This window comes from Ranitomeya imitator, chromosome 4 (genome assembly GCF_032444005.1).
Source record: "Ranitomeya imitator isolate aRanImi1 chromosome 4, aRanImi1.pri, whole genome shotgun sequence".
Taxonomy (NCBI): Eukaryota; Metazoa; Chordata; class Amphibia; order Anura; family Dendrobatidae; genus Ranitomeya; species Ranitomeya imitator.
Genome location: NC_091285.1, coordinates 689,347,774 through 689,372,015, shown reverse-complemented (window position 1 = coordinate 689,372,015; position 24,242 = coordinate 689,347,774). Strand labels below are relative to the sequence as shown.

Sequence of the window (24,242 nt, the reverse complement as noted above, 5' to 3'; positions counted from 1 at the left end):
GGTTCCTTCTGAGGGGGATTTATCTATATCCCACTTCCCAGTTCCGGTTTGGAGCTTGCAGCTCTCTGGCGCCCCCTTACCCTCAGGTCAGTCAGGGTACTGCACTTAGGCTGCCTGCTTTGTACTGTCTATTGGACACACTACAGCGAGGGCAATATAACTACTCCCACACAGGTGGGAACAAAAATGATCAACGCCTCCGGACACTGCATAGATGCCTGATTGCACAGGACAAGGTATGCTGCCACCAGCTCCAATTAACGGGTCCGGAGCTAACCCAAATCAGTAGTGTAATTCACTTCAGAGGAAGCGACAGCAGGGAGGAACAAGTTAGTAAACTATATATTTTACTCCAGAAAAAGGAAGGCAGTGTTTACAAAGTATAAAAAAGATATTATAAAGAAGACAATTCATATGTACATTTCAGATTACAAATAAAAAAAGATTAACAGAAGAAAAAACACTTACAGTTCCTTATATCATGTCGGCTCATGGCAGACCATGTGGCTCGGGGATGAACGGACATCAGAATGCATTACAGAGTGTCTCTTAGCTAGCTTCTTGGTCAAAGGCTAGGAAAAAAACTGAGCTCCCAGGGTTTTTAGACCCCTTGGTCGTGACATCACTAAGTGGGCGGAGCTATAAAATGCTCCGCCCAAATACTCCTACTTTCTCAGATCGACTCCAAGGTATGGAACATTCATATCCACCGTAGCTCAAGGATGCAACCTCGTATAGCGATATACGGGGCACCGTATTGATCTTGTTTTGCGACTATCATACTATTGAGACCAAACATGATCTCTCCAGGCACAGCGAATAAGCAGTAATTCGTTTCTCCGTATCCGCTTGGTGCTGCGCCTAAAAAACACTATGTGATGGCCCAGCCGAAGCATGTACTCAATATATAACTGCCATATCTCTGTCACTAATTGGGGTCAAGTTATGCCTTACTGTTAAAGTTGTCCATGAGCATGAGAGCACATGGTATTTCAGACAAAAGGATTTGTACACACTCCAGCCTTTGAGAAGGAGGAGGGGGACAGAGCCCCACACTGAGGTTTCAAGTTACACAGTATCTGCCACAGGGCTTTGTTTGTTGTATTCAGGGGGGAGGGAGATGCCTGCAGGGTATCTGTGCTTAGCTTTAAGGGACATAGCAGACCTCAGCGTGTGGGATCATAGACAGCTAAATATCTCATGTTCCTGACAACTCCCCCTTTTGGACTGCGCTACGGAGGCAGGACCTCTCGGTACTCCTCTATGCGCACCTCAGCAGGTTCACCCAGGCGGGACAACCCATCTGCATTGCCATGCTCCCTGCCCGTTTTGTGTTCGATGGTAAAATCATACTGCTGGAGGACAAGACTCCAGCGTAGCAAGCTTCCGTTGGTTCCACACATGGCTTGTAGGCAGTGCAGAGGATTGTGGTCCATCACCAGTGAAGGTGCACCCGTACAGGTAGGGCTGCAACCGTTGCAAGGCCCAGACTATGGCCATGCACTCCTTCTCGATGGTGGAATAGGCCACTTTCCTCAGCAGAAGCTTACGGCTCAGGAATAACCCAGGGTGCTCTTGGTTCCCCGAGTCGACCTGGCTGAACACAGCACCGAGGCCAAACTCGCTGGAGTCGGTTTGCACCAAGATGGTCGACTGCTGTCGACTGCTTTCAACACAGGGTGTTGCACAGTGCTGTTTTCAACGCCTGGAAGACCTCCTAACAGCCGTCGGTCCAGTCGACTACGTGGGGTAGCTTCTTCCTGGTGAGGTCTGTCAAGGGTTTTGCCAGGCTACAATAGTGCTGTACAAAGCGCCTATAGTACCCTGCAGTGCCCAGGAATGACATCACCTGTTTCTTGATCCTGGGGGTGGGCCAGGACACGATCATGTCCACTTTCCCAGGCTCTGGCTTTATGGAGCCCCCACCTACCCAGTGCCCCAGGTAGTGGACTTCACTCCTGCCCATCTGGCACTTTCCCTGCTTGATGGTCAGACTGGCTCGGTGAATTCGCCTGAGCACCTCCTGAAGATGCTGCAGGTGTTCACACCAGGAGGAACTGAAGATGGCAATGTCATCCAGGTACGCCACTGCGTACTTCTCCAGTCCCTGAAGCAGGTGGTCGACCATACACTGGAAAGTGGCAAGGGCATTCTTCATGCCGAAACGCATGACCGTGGATTCGTACAGTCTGAAGGGTGTGATAAAGGCGGACTTCTCCTGCGCCTCGGGGCTCAGGGGAATCTGCCAGTATCCATGACTCAGATCCATAATGGTCAGATATTCTGCGCGGGTGCACGTCAGAGGCTGTGATGGCGTTGAGCCCCCTGTAGTCCACGCAGAACCGGGTGGTCCGATCCTTCTTTGGCACGAGAACTACAGGTGAGGCCCACGTGCTCATTGACCATTGAATCACCCCCAGCTGTAACATCTCATCGATCTCCTGGTGCATAACCTGCTGCCCCTCGTTGGAGATCCGATAGGGTGTTTGCCATAGTGGGGCATGATTCCTGGTGTCCACCTTGTGGACCGATAACATCGTCTTTCCAGGTTGGTTGGAGAACACAGCCCGGAAGGGTTCCAGCGTGGTCTGCAACTGCGACCGCTGGGGTTCGGTTAGCACGACGCTTATCTCCACCTCCATATCCTCAATGGGCCAGCAGGTCCAGGAGGGGGTCTTCCTTCCCATCTTCGGGCAGGCTACAGACCGGTAGGACGTAAGGTTTACGTTCGTGATGAGCCTTCATCATGTTGACGTGAAAGGCCTTTCGCCTACCCCGAGCATGGTCAAGCGTGACCACGTAGGCGACTGTGTTGAGCTGTTGGTGGACAACGTATGGGCCTTCCCAGGCTGCCTGAAGCTTATCCTGTGGTACGGGGACCAACACCCACACCTTTTGACACACCTGGTAGGTCCGTTCCCGGGTGTTCTGGTCATACCAGTGCTTCTCATCAGCCTGAGCCTGCGTCATGTTGTCATGCACCAATTGCGTCAAGGTCTGCATCTTGTCACGGAAGCGCATGACATACTCCACTATGGACACTTCAGAAGGGTTCGGCTCCTCTTCCCAGGATTTCCTTACCAACCCAAGGGGTCCCCGGACTCGCCTGCCGTACAGGAGCTCAAAGGGGGAGAACCCCGTAGAGGCCTGCAGAACCTCTCGGTAAGCGAATGGCAGGTGTGGCAGGTACCGCTACCAGTCGCATCCTTGGGTCTCAACCAGCATGTGTAGCATCTGTTTGAGGGTTCCATTGAAGCTCTCACACAAGCCATTGGTCTGTGGGTGATACGCACTCGATACCAGATGCTTCACCTGCATTCTCTGACAGAGAGCCTCCATTAGGCGAGACATGAATTGGGTCCCTTGATCGGTACGCATCTCCCTGGGAAATCCTACCTGTGAAAAGATGGCCAACACTGCATCCACCACCTTATCCGCCCTGGATGAGGACAGAGCCACTGCCTCTGGGTACCGGGTAGCGTAGTCTACCACAGTGAGGACGTATTGCTTTCCAGAGGTGCTGGGGAAGGCCATCTGGCCCACAATGTCCACTGTGATCCTCTGGAAAGGCTCCTCTATCACTGGCAAAGGGATCAGGGGAGCCTTAAGAGCAGGCCTCGCCTTCCCCACTCTTTGACAGGTGATGCAGAAGCGACAGTGGTTGGTCACATCTGTCCTCATCTTGGGCCAATGGAAGTGTTGAGACAGCCGGGTTTTAGTTTTGCTGATCCCCAAGTGTCCAGCGAGTGGGATCTCATGGGCAATCCGCAATAACTCACTCCTGAATTGGTGCGGGACTACCAGCTGTCTTTCCCCCAACCACTCCTTTTGGGATTTTACAGGTACTGTCTCCCGGTACAACCTCCCTCGTTCCCAGAACACCCTCTCCTTATCAGTCACGGAGGTGGGCATTTCGGCAAGGTGTCTCAAATTCTCCAGGCTCGCATCTGAGTGCAGAGCGGCCTAGAACTCCTGGCTAGGGGCAGCCAGAAGCGACGTCAGGGTCCCTTCCTCATGGGAACCCTCTGGGACCTGCTCCGTGTCCATCTCTGGTTCAGTCACGCCTGTGACTGAGGAGGGTTCAGAAGGCAGAACATTATCTGCATTCCGGGCACTCTGACTGCGGGTGACAACAGCTACGCAGGCTGTCTCCCCGGGGATTTCCACAGACCTATCAGCCGGCGCTGCTATGGGTAGTACCTCCCCATCCACCCCAACATTCCAGGAGCTGTGCTACTTATGGGGCAGTTACCTTCCTCTGTGGCACTGGTCAGTTGCACGGCATCACCCTCCTAACAGCTCCCATGCATCTCCCCATTTCCCTGAGCACCATCGCTTGCTCCTGTTAAGGGTTCCTCAGCCATCCCACCCCTCAGAGTGACGTGGCTACCACTCCTGCACTTGTGAACACATCATCCTTAGGACATAAATGGTTAGCAGGTAAAACATGCACATTTTCATCATCAGCATCATCAGTATTACCCTCTGTATTTTCAGAAAAATGGTTAGCAGGTTCAACATTAACCGGTAAAGCATTGTTAGTTAACACATGCAGTTTCCCATCGCTATCATCAGCATTTGTTTGGGGAGGGGAGTCAGGGACATAGTATGCAACCATCCTCCCGAAATCAGTCCCAAATAAAACATCAGTGGGCAAGTTATCGGACAGACCCACTTCCTTCACCCTGCTCCCGACACCCCAATCTATATACACCCGGGCCATTGGCAGGGGACAGCTGATGCCTCCAATCCCGGTGACAGTCAGGGTTTTCCCCGGAATAATCTCTTCAGGGGCCACCAGTTCTGGTCGGTTGAGGGTTCGTTCAGCCCCGGTGTCCTTGAGGCCCATTGTCACACACCCTCCCAACCACCCCACCCACCAAAAGAACTGCTGCATTAGGCCCTGGGGCCTTGGCTGGGGGGTTCTTCTGCTTATCTGGGCAGTGGGCGCTGATATGACCAGTCCGTTTGCAGAAAAAACACTGGCGAGGGTCAGTGGTAGGTCTGATGCTGTTGGCAACGGGGACAGGGACTCTGGTGATTTGGCTGGCAGGGGTACTGGCGTTGGTTGCAGGCTTACCCCCTCTCCAGCTGGCAGTGACTGGCTTCCGCACTTCCGATTTACAGTTGGCCTCATAGGCATCGGCAATCTGCGCTGCTTTAGTCACGTCTTTGGGCTCTCTGTCTATTAAGAACTGTTGCACCTCAGCTGGACAAAGAACTGGTCTTTGATCATCTGGTCCCGCAGCTGTGCAAAGATGGTCACTGACAGTCCTTGGGTCCACTGGTCAAAGTGGGTCCCGAGTCCATGCGCCACATCGCTGTAGCTGTTGTGTGGGCCATGTTGGCAGTCCAAAACTTTCTACGGTAAACCTCAGGAGTCAGTTGGTACTTTATCAGGGTCTGCTTGATGGCCTCATAGTCACCATCTTGATCTTGAGGGAGAGCAGCAAACGCCTCCAGAGCTTTGCCTCTTAGCTCTGGGGTCAGGTATCGGGCTCATTCATCATTCGGTAGCCGATACTGTCTGCAGGCCCTCAAAAAAGAGTCCAAATCCCCTTCCTTTTCAATCACGGGAAAGTGCTCTGGCCGGGGTTTGGGTAACTGATCATTGCTTGACTCACTGCTCCGCGTGGTAGATGGTATGGCTCTGAGTTGGGCCATCTGCAGTTCATGGTCCCTCCGAGCTTAGGCCTCCCGCTCTGCTCTCTTTTCCGCTTTCTCATGATATTGCTGGATCAGCTGCAGACGTCAATCATGGTCGTCGGCGGGGAGTTGTTCCAAGGCCGCCTGCAGGTGGGTGTCCAATCCGCCCTGGTTGCTAGTAGGGCCGGCATTCAGTGGTTGGACCTCTGCTACAGCACCATTTTCGCTTGGGCCGGTTTCTGCACCCATTGGGCTCTGAGCGATTTCCTGTTGCACCAAAGTCGCGACCAGTTGGCTTTTGTTTTTGCCTGTGGCATCAATCTGCATAAACCCTCAAAGGGCAATAAGAGTGTCCTTGTCATGCTGCTTATACCAGCCTTCTCCATTTGTGGCCAACATTGCCAAATAAAAGATAGGATAGAAAAACAAAGAGAAAGGGAGGGGGTAATCGCAAGTACGCACAATTGTCTCAGGACTAGTAAACACTGAGCTTGTTCTCCAAAACCTTTTTGCGCCAAGTCCTCGCAAGAACTGTGCAAGTTTTTAGTGAGAGGAATGATTGCTCAAACCAGATCTCTAATGCTCTATTATCCCACCGCTGCCAACAATGTGTCACGAATCCCACCAAGATCCCACCAATCTGTCACGGTTCACGGGGAAGATACCTTTATCATCCCTACCACAGTACCACTCACACCAATTTGTCACGAACCGGGGTTGTTTGGTTGCCCCTGGTTCCTTCTGAAGGGGATTTATCTATATCCCACTTCCCAGTTACGGTTTGGAACTTGCAGCTCTCTGGCACCCCCCTTACCCTCAGGTCAGTCGGTACTGCACCTAGGGTAATTAGTCGCCAGAAAGGCTGCCTGCTATGTACTGGCTATTGGGCACGCTGCAGCGAGGGCGATATAACTACTCCCACACAGGCGGGAACAATACTTATCAACGCCGCCGGTCGCTGCAAAGACGCCCAATTGCCACCAGCTCCGATTTCGTAATTATTAATGGGTACGGAGCCAACCCAAATCAGTAGCGTAATTCACTTCAGAGGACGCAAAAGTTTGTTATAGAGCATAGAGAGACAAGCTAGTAGTTTTATATTTTACTCCAAAAAAGTTAGACACTGTTTACAAAATATGAAAAGATATTATAAAGGAGACAAATCATATGTACAATACAATTACAGTACAAATAAAAAAAGGATTAAAATTGAAAAGAACACTTACAGGTCATTATGTCATTGCATCTTCATGGCTGGCCGTGTGCTGGAGAGGATGCACACATCTAGATGCATAGCCGGCATCTGTACAGCAGCTAGACCCCGAACAAAAGACTCCTGCTTCACACAGTTATTTCCTAGCCTGAAACCAAAGCCCTCCCCCTGTGATGACCTCACTTAGAGGCTGAAACCTCCCCTTTACTTAGAATATGAAAACTATTTTTATGCCTAGCTCGCTGTATGAATCTCGTATTTGAAAAACACGATGATCAGAATGAGCCCCACATCATGGGGATTTTTTTAAGTGTAAACACGGAGTAATTACATGAACTGCTTATGGAGAAACCTGCACTTTGCACTCGTTGGGTTTAGCTTCTATCGGTTTCAGGGGGTTATAAATCTATTGATGGACATCCAGAATATATAATTCTTATATCTCTAGCCCGGATCGGTGCCCCTATATATTGCTTTAATAGAATAAAAAAAGCTCATGGATTCTATAGACCAGTTCTAACCAGTACCAGTTGGGATGGGGAATGAGTAGTGTTCACAGAGTCTGGTATTTGCAGCATAAATCCATAAACTACTCAGTGGCTGCTACACATTGGTATCAACTTGCACACAGTGTGTCTGCCATAGGGCTTTGTTCTTGAATCAGCGAATGCAGTGGGGTAGAAAGGGGGGTCGAATCTGAAGCTTGTGTCTGTGCCATAGTACCTTCTAGAACGAAACTCACAATATGGCATATTCACATTATTGTGACAACACATATCTCAAGGACTTGTCCGGCAGCCATCCTACACCCTATACAGGGTGTAACCAGTAAGCTCTGTGCCCCTATACCGGGTGTAACTACTAAGCTCTGTGCCCCTATACGCGGTGTAACCACTTACCTTGGTGCCTCTATACAGTGTGCAAATACTAAGCCCGGTGCCCCTATGCAGTGTATAACCACTAAGCTCTGTGTACTCTTTGTATACACAAGGTTCTGTGCCCCTATACAGTGTGTAACCACTAAGCTCGATGCCCCTATACACTGTGTAACCACTAAGCTCTGTGTAGCCAATACAGCTTGTAACCACTAAAAACTGTGCCCCTGTACACTGTTTAACTACTAAGCTTGGTGCCCCTATGCAAGGTGCAACCACTAAGCTCTGTGTCCCTGTACAATGTGTAACCAATAAGCTCTGTGCCCCTATATAGTGTGTGACCACTAAGTTCTTTGCCACTAAGCAGGGTGTAACCACTAATTTTGGTGCTCCTATACAGGGTGTAACAACTACACTCAGTGCCCCTATACAGTGTGTAACCACTAAGCTCTGTGCCCCTATACAGTATGTAACCACTAAGCTCTGTGACCCTATAGAGTGTGTAACTACTAAGCCCTGTTACCCTATACAGCGTGTAACCACTAAGCTCTGTGCCCCTATAGAGGGTGTAACCACTAAGCTCTGTGCCTCATACATGGTGTAACCACTAAGCTCTGTGCCTCATACATGGTGTAACCACTAAGCTCTGTGCCTCATACATGGTGTAACCACTAAGCTCTGTGCCTCAAACATGGTGTAACCACTAAGCTCTGTGCCTCATACATGGTGTAACCACTAAGCTCTGTGCCTCATACATGGTGTAACCACTAAGCTCTGTGCCTCATACATGGTGTAACCACTAAGCTCTGTGCCTCATACATGGTGTAACCACTAAGCTCTGTGCCCCTATAGAGGGTGTAACCACTAAGCTCTGTGCCTCATACATGGTGTAACCACTAAGCTCTGTACCTCATACATGGTGTATCCCTCTTCTAACTGCTGGTATGTGCAAACTGTCTCCTAATCTGAACTGGCCACTGCACCCCCTGAAACCCATGTACTTCTATCCCTCTTCTAACTGCTGGTATGTTGCTGCTTTGTCCCTGACTTTAATTCCATGTATCATACTTCAAGCTTGCTGAATGCATATTGATATGCACATGTTCCTCACACCTAGCTCTATTCCCCCATCTTACCTATCCTTCACCAATCTTGATGCTAATCAAATATACGATTAAGTGCAATCTGTGAATTGCTCCCTGCTGTGAACTGTCCCCCACCCTCTTCCTCTCTCACCTGGCTTCATTTCATGGACTCTTCAAATGATATAAGTTTGCATGCTGCGGGTCAGATATGGCCTTGGTCAGATGTGACATCATCTGAAGTGACATCTTTTTAAGTGTCATCAGAAATATAGCAGAAATAGTCCAGAAATCGGCCAGACGGTAAGACTATTCACTATCTTCTAAATTTATTTGCCTTTCTTTTCCTCCCCTGCTTTCTAACCATGCTCACATTTTCCCCACCGTTTTTGCTCCACTAATCATTACTTTCCTTCACCCACCTGCTTCCCTTTCTCTGCTTATTCTAACTGCTGGCGACACATCCTCCAATCCTGCAACCACCCTCCACCCTCCCCCCCCCCCCCCCGCTTCATACATTACTAACCCTCACTTTATCCTTCTCACACTATGAGAAAATTTTCCTACCCCTCACACTTAAAACCTGTGCCACTGTCCCTCACCCCCCTGCTTCCCCTCTCTGGGGCACTTTGGAATGCCCGCTCTGTCTGCAACAAGTTCCACATGGTCCATGATCTCTTCACTTCCAGCAACCTTTCCTTCCTGGCGCTCACTGAGACCTGTCTGACGCCCCCTGACACGGCCTCGCCTGCAGCACTGAGTTACGGTGGCCTCCAATTTACCCACACTCCTTCTTTCTAAAAACTGCTCCTTCAACCCTATCCAACCCCCACCCTCCCTTATCCTCCCTTCTTTCGAGGTTTACTCTGTCCGCATTTACGCTCCCTCCAATCTCCAAATGGCTGTCATACACTGACCACCTGGCTCAGCCATTGCCTTCATCGACCAATTCTCCACCTGGCTCCTTCACTTTCTCTCTGCCGACATCCCCACCATCATCATGGACGACTTTAATATCCCTACTGACACCCACCAGCCAGCAGCCTCCAAACTACTGGCCCTTACTTCATCCTTTGGACTCACTCAGTGGTCCCCCACAGCCACCCACCTAGACAGACATACACTACACCTCATCTTCACCCGCCTCTGTTCCTTATCTAATCTCACAACCTCTCCCCCCTATCTGACCACCATCTACTCACCTTCTCATCCTTGTCCTCCTCACCTGCCCCCCAGGCAGTGGCGTAGGAAGGGGGATGCGGGGGGGGGGGCGGTCCGCCCCGGGTGGCACAATGCGGGGGGCGGCCGGCGCTGCAGGAGAAGAAAAAAAAAAAAAAAAGACGCCCCTTTAAATCTACGGGCGGGGCCGTCCGCCGCCACGACCAGGGCCAGTTCCCCCCGCCCCCGCCCCCCGCTCTAATACTCACCTCTCCTGGTTCCTGCGGCTTCAGCGTCCTCTGACTCTGCGACGTCTCAGAGCAGAGGGCGCGATGACGTGACTACTGTGCGCGCCGCTCTGCCTCTCTGTCCTGAGCGTCGCAGAGCCGGAGAGACGCTGACTGGCTGCACCGGACCTGCGCTAGGAACGGGAGAGGTGAGGATTTTACTTTTTTTTTTTCTTTATGTCTGACTGTCTGGGGGCAATGCTGGACACACTGGGGCAATACTGGAGACCATGGGGCAGATTGCTGGACACACTGGGGCAATACTGGAGACCATGGGGCAGAATGCTGGACACACTGGGGCAATACAGGAGACCATGGGGCAGAATGCTGGACACACTGGGGCAATACAGGAGACCATGGGGCAGAATGCTGGACACACTGGGGCAATACAGGAGACCATGGGGCAGATTGCTGGACACACTGGGGCAATACTGGAGACCATGGGGCAGAATGCTGGACACACTGGGGCAATACTGGAGACCATGGGGCAGATTGCTGGACACACTGGGGCAATACTGGAGACCATGGGGCAGATTGCTGGACACACTGGGGCAATACTGGAGACCATGGGGCAGATTGCTGGACAGACTGGGGCAATACTGGAGACCATGGGGCAGAATGCTGGACACACTGGGGCAATACAGGAGACCATGGGGCAGAATGCTGGACACACTGGGGCAATACAGGAGACCATGGGGCAGAATGCTGGACACACTGGGGCAATACAGGAGACCATGGGGCAGATTGCTGGACACACTGGGGCAATACTGGAGACCCTGGGGCAGATTTCTGGACACATTGAGGCAATGCTGGAGACCCTGGGGCAGACTTCTGGACACACTGGGGCAATGCTGGACACTGGGGCAGATTGCTGGACACACTGGGGGTAATATGCTGGACATACTGGGGCAATGCTGGACACTGGGGGTAATATGCTGGACACACTGGGGAAAGGCTGGACACTGGGGCAGATTGCTGGACACACTGGGGGCAGTGCTGGACATACTGGGGCAGATTGCTGGACACACTGGGGGTAATATGCTGGACACACTGGGGCAGATTGCTGGACAACATGGGGGCAATATGTTGGACACACTGGGGCAGATTGCTGGACAACATGGGGGTAATATGCTGGACACACTGGGGGCAGGACTTGAGGCATGGGCAGAATGTAGATACGGGGCATGATTGGAGACACGGGGCAGGATTGGATCATGGGGCAGGATTGGATCATGGGGCAGGACGGATACGATGGAGGCTGGTGGGGCAGGATGGGGAGATCATATGGGGTAGAATGGATACTCATGAGGGCAGAATGCGAGAACATATGGCTGGAGCCAGGAATGAGACACACGGGGCCAGGATGTGGAATATTATTGCCATAGGGGATAATTAAGGGATATTATTACTGCAGTGATGTATTTATTTTGTTTTTTGAGTATACTGTTTTAAATGGGGGGGCGGTCCTGTTACTGTGCAGAGTGACACTATATCACCTTTTTTTCTTCATGTGATGTAATGTAGAAGTTGTGAAAAATTAAGTAATGTGTTCTGCAAGCGGAGCTCGAGATAACTGTTATTTCCTGCAGAAACGAGTCCTGGCTGGAAGGAATGATGGCGGTCTGTGCTGGATGAAAGATGAAGGACTTCACCTAGAGACGTCACTGGTGAGTCAGTGTTACCTATACACTGACACTATACACTGTATACTATATAGAGGTCCTGTGTATAATGTCACCAGTGATCTCTGTATTACCTCTACACAGACACTGCATACTAAGTACAGATCTCCTGTGAATACTGGCACTTATGGTGATAGTATTGTGGGTTTTTTTTTTTTTATTACTGATCAGTATTGTAGTATTCAGTCACTATGTGGTGGTAATATGTGGTCTGGAAATGGTGTTGTGGTATTTGTCCCTTGTATGTAGTATTATTCGGTCACTATGTGGCCTGGTCATGGTTTGGTGGTATTAAGTCACAGGTGTGGCATGTGGGGGTGACACCATTAGGCCCAGTTTAAGTTTTACAAAACAGGAAAACCATTTTTGGTAACCTTTGTGTGTATTGAGCCGGGGGAAGGGGGGGGGGCGCCAAACTCGGGAACAGCCCCGGGCGGCAAAAGCTCTAGCTACGCCTCTGCCCCCAGGTCCAGCCATTACCACATCCTCGCAGAATCCTCGCAAACCTAGACATTCACAGACTTTCAGACTCTCTGCTACTCCTGTCCTCCATATCTTCACTCCTTGACACGGACAGAGCCACCGCTTGCTATAACACCACCCTCACATCAGCCATAGACTCAGTCGCCCCTCTCATGCATGGCAAAGTGCGACGAACCAATAGGCAACCCTGGCATAACAATCTCACAAAAAAACTTCGACAAGCATCCAGGGTCACGGAGCAGCGTTGGAAGAAAACACGCCTGCCAGGCGACTTCACTGCTTTCAAACAAGCTACACTTGACTTCAAATCAGCCTTCACCTCTGCTAAACAGACCTATTTCACTAACCTTGTATCTTCACTATCCTACAACCTAAAACAACTGTTCAGCACAGTTAACTTTCTCCTCCGCCCACCACTGCCCCCTCCAACTCCCTTCATCTCTTCCGAGGACTTTGCCACCTGTTATGAAAGGCAATTCAGTACCACAATGGACATAGCGGTCAGAGCACATACAGTGATCTGACAATAACCCAAAATCATAGAACGAGCTCTGAGACGTGGGAACTCTGCAGACCGCAATCCCTAATCCTCTCCAAACAACACTAGAGGCAGCCGTGGATTGCGCCTAACTCTGCCTATGCAACTCGGCACAGCCTGAGAAACTAACTAGCCTGAAGATAGAAAATAAGCCTACCTTGCCTCAGAGAAATACCCCAAAGGAAAAGGCAGCCCCCCACATATAATGACTGTGAGTTAAGATGAAAAGACAAACGTAGAGATGAAATAGATTCAGCAAAGTGAGGCCCGACTTTCTTAACAGATCGAGGATAGAAAAGGTAACTTTGCGGTCTACATAAAACCCTAAAGAAAACCACGCAAAGGGGGCAAAAAGACCCTCCGTACCGAACTAACGGCACGGAGGTACACCCTTTGCGTCCCAGAGCTTCCAGCAACAAATTAGACAAGCTGGACAGAAAAAATAGCAACAAATAGCAAAGAAGAACTTAGCTATGCAGAGCAGCAGGCCACAGGAATGATCCAGGGAAAAGCAAGTCCAACATTGGAACATTGACAGGAAGCCAGGATCAAAGCATTAGGTGGAGTTAAGTAGAGAAGCACCTAACGACCTCACCAGATCACCTGAGGGAGGAAACTCAGAAGCCGCAGTACCACTTCCCTCCACCAACAGAAGCTCACAGAGAGAATCAGCCGAAGTACCACTTGTGACCACAGGAGGGAGCTCTGCCACAGAATTCACAACAGCCACCTACTTCAAAAACAAGATCGACCAAACAAGGCAAACCTTTACTTGTCCACCACCCCAACCACTCCATATACCAGACCTCTGCCCTTCCCTAATAACCTCCCTCTCCAACATCACTGAAGGAGAGCTTACTCGCCTCTTTTCCAAATCACACCTCACCACCTGTGCACTTGACCCCATCCCTTCCCACCTGCTCCCCAACCTCACTAACACGCTCATTCCAGCCCTAACCCATGTCTTCAACCTATTGCTCTCTTCTGGTACCTTCCCCTCTGCCTTCAAACAAGCCACCATCACACCCATCCTCAAAAAATCTAACCTTGACCCAACTGCTATGCCCAGCCATCGCCCCATATCACTGCTCCCGTTTGCTTCAAAACTCCTTGAGCAGCATGTCCATGCTCAACTTTCCTCCCACCTCTCATCTAACTCTCTCCTTGACAACCTCCAATCTGGCCTCCGCCCCAACCACTCCACCGAGACTGCCCTGACAAAAATTACTAATGACTTAGTCACAGCCAAAGCTAACAGACAGTTCTCCATCCTCCGCCTTCTTGACCTGTCCTCTGCTTTCGACAGTCGATCACTGCCTACTGCTACAGATTCTTTCTTCCCTTGGCATCAAAGACCTTGCCCTGTCCTGGATTGCCTCATACCTTTCCGACCACACATTTAGCGTTTCCCACACCACCTCCTCATCCCGTCCTCTCTCTGTTGGAGTCCCTCAAGGCTCTGTCCTAGGGCCCCTACTTTTTTCCATCTATACCCTTGGCCTAGGACAACTCATAAAGTCCCATGGCTTCCAGTACCACCTGTATGCAGACGACACTCAGATCTACCTCTCTGGCCCAGATGTCACCTCCCTGCTGTCCAGAATCTCAAAGTGTCTGTCAGCCATATTCTCCTTCTTCACCTCTCGCTTCCTAAAACTCATTGTAAACAAAACCGAATTCATCATCTTTCCCTCACCTCACATATCCCCCCTACCTGATCTATCTATTATGGTAAATGGCATCATGCTCTCTCCCGCACCTGAAATCTGCTGCCTCGGGGTAACTCTCGACTCTGCCCTGTCCTTCAAACCTCACATTCAAGCTCTTGCCACCTCCTGTCGCCTCCAACTCAAAAATATTGCCAGAATCCGTTCCTTCCTCAGCCCACAATCTACCAAAACTCTTGTGCATGCTCTCATAATCTCCCGCCTCGATTACTGCAACACCATCCTCTGTGGCCTCCCCGCTAACTCTCTTGCACCACTCCAGTCTGTCCTCAACTCTGCTGCCCGGCTAACCGACCTCTCTCTTCGCTACTTCCCTGCTTCTCCCCTCTGCAAATCCCTCCACTGGCTCCCAATTCCCCAACGAATCCAGTTCAAACTACTAACACTGATCTACAAAGCCATCCACAACCTGTCCCCTCTCTATATCTCTGAACTAATCTCCCAATATCTTCCCTCAAGTAATCTTCGATCCTCCCAAGACCTCCTACTCTCCTCCACACTTATTCGTTGCTCACACAACCGCCTCCAAGATTTCTCCCGAATATCCCCCATCCTCTGGAATTCCACGCCTCAACAAATCCGATTATCCACCACCCTCGGATCCTTCAGACGGAACCTGAAAACCCATCTCTTCAGGAAAGCCTACAGCCTACAATAACCATGCCGCCGCCTCACCGCCGCCTCACCACTGCCAGAGTCGCCGCCTCACCACCACCAGAGCCGCAGCCTCACCATCGCCAGAGCCGCCGCCTCACCACTGTCAGAGCCGCCGCCTCACCCCTACCTTCTGTCTCTTCCCCACTATCCCATAGAATGTAAGTCCGCAAGGACAGGGTCCTCTCACCTCTGTACCAGTCTGTCACTGTAAACCTGCTTACTATAAATGATATCTATAACCCTGTTTGTAACCCATTTCTCATGTACAGCACCATGGAATTAATGGTGCTATATAAATAAATAATAATAATAAAATAATAACCACTAAGCTCTGTGCCCCATACATGGTGTAACCACTAAGCTCTGTGCCTCATACATGGTGTAACCTGTTATGACCTGGTGGTTAGGAGCACCCAGAATGACCTGATAGTTAAACCTCATACAGGACGAGCTCTGGGATGTGGGAGCTCTGCTGACCGCAAGCCCTAATCCTATCACACACACTAGAAATAGCCGTGGAGCGCTTCTGACCAGACCTAGGCGCCTCGTCACAGCCTAAGAACTATCTAGCCCTAGAGATAGAAAATAAAGCCTACCTTGCCTCAGAGAAATTCCCCAAAGGTAAAGGAAGCCCCCCACATATATTGACTGTGAGTAAAGATGAAAGTCACAAACGCAGAAATGAAACAGGTTTCAGCATAGGGAGGCCAGACTTACTAAATAGACAGAGGATAGGAAAGGTAACTTTGCGATCAGCACAAAAACCTACAAAAGACCACGCAGAGTGTGCAAAAAAGACCTCCGCACCGACTCACGGTGCGGAGGGACCACTCTGCATCCCAGAGCTTCCAGCTAGCAAGACAAAAACATGAAAACCAGCTGGACAAGAAAAGAATGAACAAATAATGACTATCAGGAACTTAGCTTCTGCAGGAGAAGGCAGGTCACCAGAGAGATCCAGGAGCGAACTGAACAAATGCAAAAACATTGACAGCTGGCATGGAGTAACGATCTGAGAGGAGTTAAATAGAGCAGTCAACCAAAGGATAAACCACGTCACCTGTGTAAGGAACCTCAGAAGCAGCAGCTTCACTCACAGCCACCAGAGGGAGCCCATAGACAGAACTCGCCGAAGTACCACTCACGACCACAGGAGGGAGTTCGACAACAGAATTCACAACAGTACCCCCCCTTGAGAAGGGGTCACCGAACCCTCACCAGAGCCCCCAGGCCGATCAGGATGAGCCAAATGAAAGGCACGAACAAGATCGGCAGCATGAACATCAGAGGCAAAAACCCAGGAATTATCTTCCTAACCATAACCCTTCCACTTGACCAGGTACTGGAGTTTCCGTCTCGAAACACGAGAATCCAAAATCTTCTCCACCACATACTCCAACTCCCCCTCGACCAACACCGGGGCAGGAGGATCAACGGAGGGAACCATAGGCGCCGCGTATCTCCGCAACAACGACCTATGGAACACATTATGGATGGCAAAAGAAGCTGGAAGATCCAAACGAAATGACACAGGATTAAGAACTTCAGAAATCTTATATGGTCCAATGAAACGAGGCTTAAACTTAGGAGAGGAAACCTTCATAGGAACGTGACGAGATGACAACCAAACCAAATCCCCAACACGAAGTCGGGGACCAACACAACGCCAGCGGTTAGCGAAACGTTGAGCCTTCTCCTGGGACAATGTCAAATTTTCCACCACATGAGTCCAAATCTGCTGCAACCTGTCCACCACCGCATCCACACCAGGACAGTCCGAAGGCTCAACCTGCCCTGAAGAGAAGCGAGGATGGAAACCAGAATTACAGAAAAAAGGAGAAACTAAAGTAGCCGAGCTGGCCCGATTATTAAGGGCGAACTCAGCCAAAGGCAAGAAAGACACCTGATCAGCAGAAACAAAGCATCTCAGATATGTCTCCAAAGTCTGATTAGTTCGTTCGGTTTGGCCATTAGTCTGAGCATGGAAAGCCGAAGAAAAAGACAAATCAATGCCCATCTTAGCGCAAAAGGACCGCCAAAACCTCGAAACAAACTGGGAACCTCTGTCCGAGACGATGTTCTCTGTAATGCCATGCAAACGAACCACATGCTGGAAAAACAATTGCACCAAATCAGAGGAGGAAGGCAGTTTAGATAAGGGTACCAAATGGACCATCTTACAGAAGCGATCACAAACCACCCAAATGACCGACATCTTTTGAGAAACAGGGAGATCAGAAATAAAATCCATGGAAATATGCGTCCAGGGCCTCTTCGGGATCGGCAAGGGCAAAAGCAACCCACTGGCACGAGAACAGCAGGGCTTAGCCCGAGCACAAATCCCACAGGACTGCACAAAAGAACGCACATGCCGTGACAAAAAAGGCCACCAAAAAGATCTAGCCACTAAATCTCTGGTACCAAAGATTCCAGGATGACCAGCCAATACTGAACAATGAATCTCCGAGATAACTCTACTAGTCCATCTATCAGGGACAAACAGTTTCTCCGTAGGACAACGGTCAGGTCTATCAGCCTGAAACTTTTGCAGCACACGCCGCAAATCAGGGGAAATGGCAGACAAAATTACCCTTTCTTTAAGAATACCCGCCGGCTCCGGAACACCCGGAGAGTCAGGCACAAAACTCCTTGACAGGGTGTCAGCCTTCACATTCTTAGATCCCGTAAGGTATGAAACCACAAAATCAAAACGGGAGAAAAAGAGCGACCATCGAGCCTGTCTAGGATTCAACCGTTTGGCAGACTCGAGATAAGTTAAATTCTTGTGATCCGTCAAGACCACCACGCGATGTTTAGCTCCTTCAAGCCAATGTCGCCACTCCTCGAATGCCCACTTCATGGCCAACAACTCCCGATTGCCCACATCATAATTGCGCTCAGCAGGCGAGAATTTCCTAGAAAAGAAGGCACAGGGTTTCATCACCGAGCCATCAGAACTTCTTTGCGACAAAACAGCCCCTGCTCCAATTTCAGAAGCATCAACCTCCACCTGAAAAGGGAGCGAAACATCTGGCTGGCACAACACAGGGGCAGAAGCAAAACGACGCTTCAACTCCTGAAAAGCCTCTACAGCCGCAGAGGACCAATTGACCACATCAGCACCTTTCTTGGTCAAATCAGTCAACGGCTTAGCAACACTGGAAAAGTTAGCGATGAAGCGACGATAAAAATTATCAAAGCCCAGGAACTTCTGCAAGCTCTTCACAGATGTCGGCTGGGTCCAATCGTAAATGGCCTGAACTTTAACAGGGTCCATCTCGATAGTAGAAGGGAAAAAAATGTAACCCAAAAATGAAACCTTCTGAACTCCAAAGAGACACTTTGACCCCTTCACAAACAAGAAATTCGCACGAAGGACCTGGAACACCATTCTGACCTGCTTCACATGAGATTCCCAATCATCCGAAAAGACCAAAATGTCATCCAAATATACAATCATGAATCTATCCAGGTACTCTCGGAAGATGTCATGCATAAAGGACTGAAACACAGATGGAGCATTAGAAAGCCCGAATGGCATAACCAGGTACTCAAAATGGCCCTGGAGCGTATTAAATGCTGTTTTCCATTCATCATCCTGTTTAATTCGCACAAGATTATACGCCCCTCGAAGATCTATCTTGGTGAACCAACTAGCCCCCTTAATCCGAGCAAATAAATCAGACAGCAGCGGCAAAGGATACTGAAATTTGACTGTGATCTTATTAAGAAGGCGGTAATCAATACAAGGTCTCAAAGAACCATCCTTCTTGGCCACAAAAAAGAACCCTGCTCCCAATGGTGACGACGACGGACGAATATGACCCTTCTCCAAGGATTCCTTTATATAACTCCGCATAGCGGCGTGCTCTGGCACAGATAAACAGACGGCCCTTAGGAAACTTACTACCAGGAATCAAATCAATAGCACAGTCGCAATCCCTATGAGGAGGTAGGGCACCTGATTTGGGCTCTTCAAATACATCCCGGTAATCTGATAAAAACTCAGGGACTTCAGAAGGAGTGGAAGGTGAAATTGAGAGCAATGGAACATCACCATGTACCCCCTGACAACCCCAGCTGGACACAGACATAGATTTCCAATCCAACACTGGATTATGGACCTGTAGCCATGGCAACCCCAAAACGACCACATCATGCAGATTATGCAACACCAAAAAGCGAATATCCTCCTGATGTGCAGGAGCCATGCACATGGTCAATTGAGTCCAGTACTGAGGCTTATTCTTGGCCAAAGGCATAGCATCAATTCCTCTCAATGGAATAGGATACTGCAAGTGCTCCAAGAAAAAACCACAGCGCCTGGCAAACTCCAAGTCCATCAAATTCAGGGCAGCGCCTGAATCCACAAATGCCATAACAGAATAGGATGACAGAGAGCAAATCAGAGTAACGGACAAAAGAAATTTAGTCTGTACTGTACCAATGATGGCAGACCTAGCGAACCGCTTAGTGCGCTTAGGACAATCGGAGATAGCATGAGTGGATTCACCACAGTAAAAACACAGCCCATTCCGACGTCTGTGTTCTTGCCGTTCAACTCTGGTCAAAGTCCTATCACACTGCATAGGCTCAGGCCTATGCTCAGAGAATACCGCCAGATGGTGCACAGCTTTGCGCTCACGCATGCGCCGATCGATCTGAATGGCCAAAGACATAGACTCATTCAGACCAGCAGGCGTGGGAAATCCCACCATGGCATCCTTAAGGGCTTCAGAAAGACCCTTTCTGAAAATTGCAGCCAGGGCACATTCATTCCACTGAGTAAGCACAGACCACTTTCTAAACTTCTGACAGTACACCTCCGCTTCATCCTGACCCTGACACAAAGCCAGCAAGATTTTCTCTGCCTGATCCACTGAATTTGGTTCATCATAAAGCAATCCAAGCGCCAGAAAAAAACACATCAACATCACGCAATGCCGGATCTCCTGGCGCAAGGGAAAATGCCCAGTCTTGAGGGTCACCACGCAACAAAGAAATAATGATTTTTACCTGTTGAACGGGGTCACCAGAGGAGCGGGGTTTCAAAGCTAGAAACAGTTTACAATTATTTTTGAAATTCAAGAACCTAGATCTATCCCCAGAAAATAAGTCAGGAATAGGAATCTTAGGCTCTAACATAGGATTCTGAACGACAAAATCTTGAATGTTTTGTACCCTTGCAGAGAGATGATCCATACAAGAGGACAGACCTTGAATGTCCATATCTACACCTGTGTCCTGAACCACCCAAAGGTCTAGGGGAAAAGAAAGACAAAACACAGTGCAAAGAAAAAAAAATGGTCTCAGAAGTTCTCTTATCCCTCTATTGAGATGCATTAATACTTTGGGCCAGCTGTACTGTTATGACCTGGTGGTTAGGAGCACCCGGAATGACCTGATAGTTAAACCTCATACAGGACGAGCTCTGGGATGTGGGAGCTCTGCTGACCGCAAGCCCTAATCCTATCACACACACTAGAAATAGCCGTGGAGCGCTCCTGACCAGACCTAGGCGCCTCGTCACAGCCTAAGAACTATCTAGCCCTAGAGATAGAAAATAGAGCCTATCTTGCCTCAGAGAAATTCCCCAAAGGTAAAGGAAGCCCCCCACATATATTGACTGTGAGTAAAGATGAAAGTCACAAACGCAGAAATGAAACAGGTTTCAGCATAGGGAGGCCAGACTTACTAAATAGACAGAGGATAGGAAAGGTAACTTTGCGATCAGCACAAAAACCTACAAAAGACCACGCAGAGTGTGCAAAAAAAACCTCCGCACCGACTTACGGTGCGGAGGGACCACTCTGCATCCCAGAGCTTCCAGCTAGCAAGACAAAAACATGAAAACCAGCTGGACAAGAAAAGAATGAACAAATAATGACTATCAGGAACTTAGCTTCTGCAGGAGAAGGCAGGTCACCAGAGAGATCCAGGAGCGAACTGAACAAATGCAAAAACATTGACAGCTGGCATGGAGTAACGATCTGAGAGGAGTTAAATAGAGCAGTCAACCAAAGGATAAACCACGTCACCTGTGTAAGGAACCTCAGAAGCAGCAGCTTCACTCACAGCCACCAGAGGGAGCCCATAGACAGAACTCGCCGAAGTACCACTCACGACCACAGGAGGGAGTTCGACAACAGAATTCACAACAGTAACCACTAAGCTCTGTGCCTCATACATGGTGCAACCACTAAGCTCTGTGCCTCATACATGGTGTAACCACTAAGCTCTGTGCCTCATACATGGTGTAACCACTAAGCTCTGTGCCTCATACATGGTCTAACCACTAAGCTCTGTGCCTCATACATGGTGTAACCACTAAGCTCTGTGCCCCATACATGGTGTAACCACTAAGCTCTGTGCCTCATACATGGTGTAACCACTAAGCTCAGTGCCCCCATACATGGTGTAACCACTAAGCTCTGTGCCTCATACATGGTGTAACCACTAAGCTCTGTGCCTCATACATGGTGTAACCACTAAGCTCTGTGCCCCATACATGGTATAACCACTAAGCTCTCTGCCTCATACATGGTGTAACCACTAAGCTCTGTGCCCCATACATGGTGTAACCACTAAGCTCTGTGCCCCATACATGGTGTAACCACTAAGCTCTGTGCCTCAAACATGGTGTAACCACTAAGCTCTGTGCCTCATACATGGTGTAACCACTAAGCTCTGTGCCTCATACATGGTGTAACCACTAAGCTCTGTGCCTCATACATGGTGTAACCACTAAGCTCTGTGCCTCATACATGGTGTAACCACTAAGCTCTAGGCCTCATACATGGTGTAACCACTAAGCTCTGTGTTCTCTTGTAACCACATAAACCTGTTTTGGTCGGTTCTGTCATTCTCAAATTGTAAACAAGGTGTGAAGTCAGGGGCCCCTCACCATATAAAGGGCCTACAAATACTGTGGGGTATAATCTATATACCCCTGATGTGTAGGAAGGTTGGATATATCCCCCAATGAGGTGCGTCCCCTTATATAAATCTGCACACGACCACTGTCCCACCTCTGGGACCCCACGGATTACATGTAACCCCCACACATAGAGACTCACAGCTCAGGAGGGGCAGCAGGACCAGGATGCAGAGCCTCCAGCCCATGTTTAGAGCGCCAGCTCCTGGGTCGACCTCTCAACGACTGGACGGAGACGACGCTCACAACCATGGAGTTATTTAAAGACAGGATATGTTATTTCCGAAGGGAGGAGACTGTTGTTTTCCAATACCTCTTCACCCCCCTCTGTGTTTGGTGCCAACTGCCCCCCTCCACCGGCCACATAAGGATCCCCTACAGCTGTCACCAACTAGTGCCAACAAGACCCCTTATATTTAACCTCTTCCTGACGCCTCTAGCATCATCTCCCGGCACCAGAGACTTCCTCCGGACAGTCGGGATCGTACACTGCAGCCCATCGACCTGCTCCCTTCGACCACCAAGGTCACATGGTTATATGGTATTAGAATTACTAAATATTTCTTTATTTTCCACTTATGATTAATTACCATAGACCCCCTTCCCCGCTGCTTCCCAGGATCACAATTGTTCTTCAAACTTATGCGGAATTTAGTTTATTAACAATAATATTTCTTTCTGGCAACTTCATGTCTTCTTTCATCTCTATCCGCCCCTCGGTGCATTCACCATTCCATAGCAGAATACTCACTCCTATTCTTATACTGCCCAGCAGCAACATGAGAGGAGCGATGTACTGCAGGATGGGCTGTATACAGGGGCTGAGAGGAGCGATGTACTGCAGGATGGGCTGTATACAGGGGCTGAGAGGAGCAATGAACTGCAGGATGGGCTGTATACAGGGGCTGGGAGGAGCAATGAACTGCAGGATGGGCTGTATACAGGGGCTGAGAGGAGAAATATACTGCAGGATGGGCTGTATAAAGGGGCTGAGAAGAGCGATGTACTGCAGGATGGGCTGTATACAGGGGCTGAGAGGAGCGATGTACTGCAGTATGGGCTGTATACAGGGGCTGAGAGTAGCGATGTACTGCAGGATAGGCTGTATAAAGGGGCTTAGAGGAGAGATGTACTGCAGGATGGGCTGTATACAGGGGCTGAGAGGAGCGATGTACTGCAGGATGGGCTGTATACAGGGGCTGAGAGGAGCCATGTACTGCAGGATGGGCTGTATAAAGGGGCTGAGAGGAGCAATGTACTGCAGGATGGACTGTATACAGGGGCTGAGAGGAGCAATATACTGCAGGATGGGCTGTATAAAAGGGGCTGAGAGGAGCGATGTACTGCAGGATGGGCTGCATAAAGGGGCTGAGAGGAGCGATGTACTGCAGGATGGGCTGTATAAAGGGGCTGAGAGGAGCAATGTACTGCAGTATGGGCTGTATACAGGGGCTGAGAGGAGCGATGTACTGCAGGATGGGCTGTATAAAGGGGCTGAGAGGAGCGATGTACTGCAGGATGGGCTGTATACAGGGGCTGAGAGGAGCGATGTACTGCAGGATGGGCTGTATAAAGGGGCTGAGAGGAGCAATGTACTGCAGGATGGACTGTATACAGGGGCTGAGAGGAGCAATATACTGCAGGAAGACCCCTTATATTTAACCTCTTCCTGACGCCTCTAGCATCATCTCCCGGCACCAGAGACTTCCTCCGGACAGTCGGGATCGTACACTGCAGCCCATCGACCTGCTCCCTTCGACCACCAAGGTCACATGGTTATATGGTATTAGAATTACTAAATATTTCTTTATTTTCCACTTATGATTAATTACCATAGACCCCCTTCCCCGCTGCTTCCCAGGATCACAATTGTTCTTCAAACTTATGCGGAATTTAGTTTATTAACAATAATATTTCTTTCTGGCAACTTCATGTCTTCTTTCATCTCTATCCGCCCCTC

The 24,242-nt window shown here is 49.6% G+C and overlaps 1 protein-coding gene across 2 annotated transcripts in view; it reads right to left on the bottom strand.

Moving 5' to 3' along the window:
- LOC138677369 (acetylcholine receptor subunit epsilon-like) overlaps positions 1–22,512 on the bottom strand; it is a 67,119-nt gene extending 44,607 nt beyond the window's left edge. For both annotated transcript variants that reach the window (XM_069767437.1, XM_069767438.1), the window contains exon 1: positions 22,425–22,512. In XM_069767437.1, the coding sequence (XP_069623538.1) occupies positions 22,425–22,470 (46 nt within the window). In that variant the 5' untranslated portion in view covers positions 22,471–22,512. The remainder of the gene's footprint in view (positions 1–22,424) is intronic.
- Positions 22,513–24,242: the final 1,730 nt, after the last annotated feature.